At 37.7% G+C, this 6,000-nt stretch overlaps 1 protein-coding gene across 10 annotated transcripts in view; it reads left to right on the top strand.

Moving 5' to 3' along the window:
- Positions 1 to 1,002: 1,002 nt before the first annotated feature.
- Positions 1,003 to 6,000, top strand: part of LOC115343670 (ABI family member 3 binding protein) — a 170,152-nt gene continuing 165,154 nt past the window's right edge. For all 10 annotated transcript variants that reach the window (XM_030019930.1, XM_030019928.1, XM_030019922.1 and 7 more), the window contains exon 1: positions 1,003 to 1,175. In XM_030019930.1, coding sequence (XP_029875790.1) covers positions 1,097 to 1,175 — 79 coding nt within the window. In that variant the 5' untranslated portion in view covers positions 1,003 to 1,096. The remainder of the gene's footprint in view (positions 1,176 to 6,000) is intronic.

Here is a 6,000-nt window from a genome sequence, read left to right as displayed (position 1 = left end):
CCTTATGTCAGAATTAAGAGGGTGTGATCAGGCTGGCAAACATTTCTATTGTCAAACTGTTTTTGTTACAGCTGTGTGCTGTCCATACGGATTAGAAGAGCTTGAAATTCCTTAGTTTTGTCTTTAGGACCATTACTGTTAGCTTCTCTTTTGAAGTTCTTCCTGAAGTACAGAGTACATGGGGTCTTTTAAATACAGTACTAATCTGTTTCTTAAGAAATGTTCTTGTACGCTTTAATATATTACTCTTTTATTTTAAACTACTTTGTTTCTATCCAGCCTAGGCAGTAATGCTGTGATTTTTCTCTGCTTATAGAACACTCTATGAAAGTAGGACGATGTCAGGTCCAGGCCAGTGGGGAGTAGGAACAGACTGAGCATACTGAAGAGCTTTCAGTGTGCATTGTGTCCATTGACTCACCAGACATGTATGAAAGGGGAAAATAGAAAATATTTTTAAATTGCCAAAATCAGATACAAGTGAAAAAATGACATTTATTTTTTTCAAACACAGATCTTTTGCTGAATAAATATTTATCATACCTGTTTATAATGTCATGTCAAATGGAACTAGTATTTATTTTGCCTGGATGAAAGCCACACCTAGCCCGAATTAATCTTAAGCAAAATCTTGAGATTGCAAAAATACTGAGTTCAATATAGCAAACAGTTTTCCAAGTACTGCGAGTGTTATTTTTGCATTTTAAATCCAGATTTCTTGGATAAAACAGTGAAAATGTCTCTCAGATGAGTTTTCAGATAATAGAAGTTTTGATACTCCTGGTTTGATTTGCATGAAATTTAAGTGATCAAATGGTAATCTATTATCCTGAGTGGTGGAAAGACCTTGTTACAAACTGCAGAAGATTATTGTAGGGGGAGCCTGATAATCTTTTTATTTTTTTTTTAATGCTAATTCTCCTTTTCCAGTGGGAGTGAATGATGTCATCCTGTCTCCTCCCACTGTGTAAACTAAGCTTGTGTCAAAGTGTTGCTGCCTCTTGTCACAGAGAGAACAGTTCACTTAAATGCAGCTGCAGTACTTTTGTGTGATACCTGTCAGAATCATTCCCAGTGCAAGGTCGGGTTTGTGACCATGATGTCAAGATTGGTCTTTCTCCTTTTCTGTGGATATATTGCACTAAACCTGGGAAATGCTCAGAAATTGCCAAGAGGCAAGTAGCTATGACAACTTTCTGGGTTTTTTGTTTGTTCTTCTGTTGTGGGGCTTTTTGTTTTTTAATGCTTGCGTTTTGCCATGGAAATTTGCTTTCAACATGTTAGGAATGATTAAGATAATGGAAAAGATGAAAGAAGATCAGTCAACAGGGCAAGGTCCAGGTACAAGAGAGTAACTTTAAAGCTCTTGAATAAAACAAGCTCAAATGTTTTCATGGTGTCTTGTGACTCTAGTGAGAAGTACCATGAAACCAAGTAACTGTATTTAATGATTTTATAATGATTTAGAGAGCATTGTGCAAGTTTGTTGTTTAAGATCTTAAAGAAAATGTGACTTAGAAGCACCCTGTGTTGTTGGTGGAAGATTTCAGTTCTGTCTGGAAAGAACTTTTATGCTTTCCCTTTATATCCATCCTTAACAAATCAATAAGAATTGACTTTTGTAGGTCAGGTTGTATGCACTTTGAGGGAGAGAAATATGATTTATTAAAATTTCCACAAGAAGAAAAAAATCCCTCCAAACCGGTGTGAATATTTGTTTAACTATTCCTTTCTCCTGGAGTCTGGAAATACAGTAGATTTGCAAAGCTGGCAGGGATCTCTTCTTTTCCTTGCTAATGTGACCCATGTAACATTGGCATTTTACTAGTATTTTATTACTGCAGGAAGAACAGTCATAGCTTAAAATGAAAAGAATATTTCTATATCTAGATTGTAATCCGCTTTGTAGTACCTTGGCATTAAAACAGCACTTTCACAACTGTTTCTGTACTGCACGTATTGCTCTCACTTTGTAGAAGTGCTTGCCTGAATCCACTGTGCTTTGTAATGCTTTTTACATCTACAGTCTCTTGCAACCAGTAACATTTAGAAAGGAAGCTGTGATTTAGTTCCTTATGAGAATGTTTATTAAGGAATCAGCAGTTTGAGGACTTCCTAGGAGATTGTGTTTCATAGATGGGAAACCTAAAAGTATTTTGGGGAGAAGAGGTGATTTTTCACCCCCCACCCCTCCCCAAGAGACTTTTTTTAAAGGTTTCTCACCCTCACTCTCGCGCCAGTGATGTTCTTTTGGAAGTGGCTTTCTTTTAAGTTCATCTTCTGGAGCCAATGTGGAGTTTTCTGCATACTGCTAATAGGGGGCAATGTGTAGTCTCTGAGTAACAGATAGATATGCAGTTGTTCAGGTCAAGCAGACTGTAATACCTTAGATTTATCAAAAAAGCAATCTATAAGTAAACTATTGTAGCAGTTTTCATAGGGGAGGATTATGTTGAACAGAGAGGAACCTTGTATGTATTGCCTTCTTTGAGGGAAGGAACTTTTCTAGTGCTTGTCTTTTTAAATGGTTTCACTGGACTTTCTGCTCATTACCATAGAATAGTGGCTGTAAATTTATGTTGACTGTGAAATTCAGACAAAGCTACTGATCCACTGCAGTCAGTGGGAGATTAACTCTGGGATGCATTTTTTCCTGTCCTAAAATAGCATTGCAGAAGTGAAGTTCTGTTTGCCAAATGCCTAAAGCTGCAGGTGGAGACTTCATTTCTTTTCAATGAAATAGCTCTTTAAAGATTCTCACATTGCAGTGTTGAAACATGAGTCTAATTCTTTTGTTTGCAGCTGCCTCTCAGGTTATTATTTACATTGGACTGCATTTAAAAAACAAGTGTATTAGTACCTAGCTGTTATTTGGAAACGTTCAAAGGATTGTCTTTTTCTACAACACTGCTGTTTGACAGGGAGTACAGAATTTTTTCATAAGCAAAGGATATATTTTGATCTTAAAGTATTTTTAAAATGAGGATATGTAGTGGTAGTATTCTGTTAAGAGGGCTACTCTGCCCTGCTAAGCAAGCTTAAATTCCTGTGACTTCCTGCGCTCTTCAAGTCACAAACTAAGTAACTGGGGCTCTAGAGTCACTCCTGCTCTATGGGGAACAGTGGAATCAATTTCATAACTTAAGGGAGAACAATCTAGCCAAACTCCCCTGGTTAGTGATGCAGGCACTTCTGTGAACAGGTTCTCATTGTAAATCTTGCCATTCTTACTACTGCTTTGGAATTCTAGTGCTCAAGTCTTCTCTCCAGGAGGTGAAACACACTGATCCCTGGTCTCGTGGGCTGGGATTTCCTTTCAGTGATACAAGGTGGAAAGAACATCTTGCCTCCTGCAGCTGCAAAGGAACGGTGCCAGTACACCCTTTGGATGTCAGTGACTTCCAGAGCTGTTTGAGAGATTGTGTGCAAATATGCTGTTCAGGAGGCTGGAACACACATGACTCCCTTTTCCCATATATTTTTATACTTCCACCTCCACAAGTGTGTGTTTGACTAGAATGACAAAGAACATGTTATTGCTGTTCTCAAAAGAGTGTTCTCTTACAAATTCTTTAATTATTTTTACTTCAAAAATTAAGGCACTGTTGGAAGAATAATATGGAAATGCTACCAATGTGACTCAAGTAGTCAAAATCAGGGAAATATCAGTTAAAATTTCCAGTGGAAACTTCATACTACTTCTATGTATCCTGCATTATAATAGTTTTGCCTGTATAGAAAATAGGCCTCTACTTATAACTGGTCCTAGTGTAGTGTCCTAAGCACAGGTGAACACCCTTTCTTTTGCAGTTCTTTGTCACATTTACTGTAGCAAAGGAGAAGTGATGAGGCAGTTATAAGCTGTGTCGTAATTGAGACTCTTTCCACATTAAGATTTTACAGACATCAATAAAGGCAGTGTAATTGGAAAGGGAAGGTTGGTGGGTATTGTGTTTTACTGTGGAGGCAATGCCTTTTTTACAGTTATGTTTGTGTTTCATGAGTTTGTTTCAGGGATCAGCTGCTAAGAAAATTCTGTAGTCAGTGCCTATGGAGACTATGTGAGGGGTCACAGAACTACAGGGCAGGAGATAACGGTACGATTAGGGGTGGTCTTTTATCAAGTATTTGAGCCACTGTCCCTTCAACTATGTCCAGCTTCTAAAGCTTGCTTTTTCATCTGAAAGAAGAGAGACTCGGACATTTTCCATGTACTTCTGTCTCTTCCCTTATGCCACTATGCCAGTGCCATCCAACACAAAATTATTCAGCTCAACACTGTTGTACTTGAAATATTTTAATGATGGGAGGAAACAGTTGCAATGCATAGGTGTCAGAGTTATAACTTGTCATACTTCCTCTAATTTTTGTGGTTCTGTGTAACAGAAACATTCCATCCTTGAAGAATGCAGCGTTGTCTCTCTGGACAGGAGTTGAGTACAGACAAAAAAAGTCATGTCTTTAGAGTAGGAGTTGGTAAGAAGAGCATCCTGAATCTGAGAGGGAGATGAAAAAGCAAAGCCACAGAATCAAGAATAAACAAGTTACAGGACATAATCTGCAAGATTGTACTGCCCTGCAAACTGTGTTTCACTGGCATCTTTCCAGCTGGACCTCATACAAATGTTGTTGAAGGCAACAGTTGTGGAACAAGTTCTTAGTATTTGGTAAAACAGCATTTCATGTTTTTGATTTTGCCAGTTGACTTTCCAGTTACAACATAGATGTGCATAGAAATTCACTTTTTCACTATAATCCCTGCTTCTGATGGGTTTTGTGTATCTTCGTGTTCTGTTTTTCTTTGTTAGAGCTGAAAAGAATTTGCGGTTGATCCCTTCTTATATACTTACACTTTTATGAAGTTTTTAAAAAGAAGAGTCTGATTTTTTTTTTTTCTGTTTTGTTTTGGGTTTTTTTTTCCCATGTTTCTGACCTCTGTGGTTTTCCTACTATTTGAGTTAGTCATCAGGTAGATTGGAATTCAGGCCCATTGTTGTTCTACTTTCCAGGATTCAGGCCTGTCCTGTTCTGCTTTCCAGAAAGGGCTCAGGAAACCTTAATTCACCTTCGTGGTTGCTGCCTTCTTAGGGAAAGAGAGTACAGACTTGACATTCCTTATGGGATCATGTGAAAGAGCCTGATTTGCAGACTTCTGTAGGGAAAACCAGATCCGAAACTTTCTTGTTTCTACAGTTGTCAACTCTGGGGATAAGTGGGAAAAATAACAGTTCTACTTCAAGGGGGTTTTTTGTTTGGTAAGTATACAGAAATGTTAGAAAATATTGTAGATAACCACTAGCTAAGATTTGTATTTATGGTAAGTATAACTGACATCCCTTTGAGAGTGAGCACTGTATTTACAGTATACTTCCAAACTTACCATTGACATTTGTGAAAGGAATGGGCTAATTTTATTCTTAGCTAAATTTGCTGGCTGTGCTATGTTATGTAATACTTTTTACTAACCAGAGGTTAAACTCGGCATGTGTTTTCACTTACTGGTGTCAAGCAGTTAAAACAATGTTGAGTTATTTCAATGTATCACGGTCACTCTACTGCAACAGCCAAACCTTAATCTTTAAGTTTTTGTGCCCCCTACCCTGCCCCCCAACCCCCCCCCCACCCCGAGCACCCCTTTGGTAGCTGTAGGATAGCAGGGCAGAAATTGTAAGACAGGAAAAAGTCTCCTGCGAGTTGGGTTTTTTGAACATATAATGAAGCTGGCATATCAAAATATCACAAAAGGAGTGAAATGACATGTGGTTTATATGTTACTTTCTCCATGGTTTACAAAACATCTTTCTGGGAACTATTTTTGAAAATACACAACTCATTAACCTTTAAAAAACATATTCTAATGAAGGAGGGCCAGTTTGGACTAAACTATTGAACTTCAATTTTTTTTATAGTGTCTGGAAAGAGAAGTGCAAAATTAATTTGATTTGTGTGAAATACTTCTCTTACGTTTAGTAGCACATAAATTACAAGAAAGTCCTATGA

Source organism: Aquila chrysaetos, chromosome 7 (assembly GCF_900496995.4).
Source record: "Aquila chrysaetos chrysaetos chromosome 7, bAquChr1.4, whole genome shotgun sequence".
In the NCBI taxonomy this organism is placed as follows: Eukaryota; Metazoa; Chordata; class Aves; order Accipitriformes; family Accipitridae; genus Aquila; species Aquila chrysaetos.
This window is presented reverse-complemented; position numbering and strand designations above follow the sequence as displayed.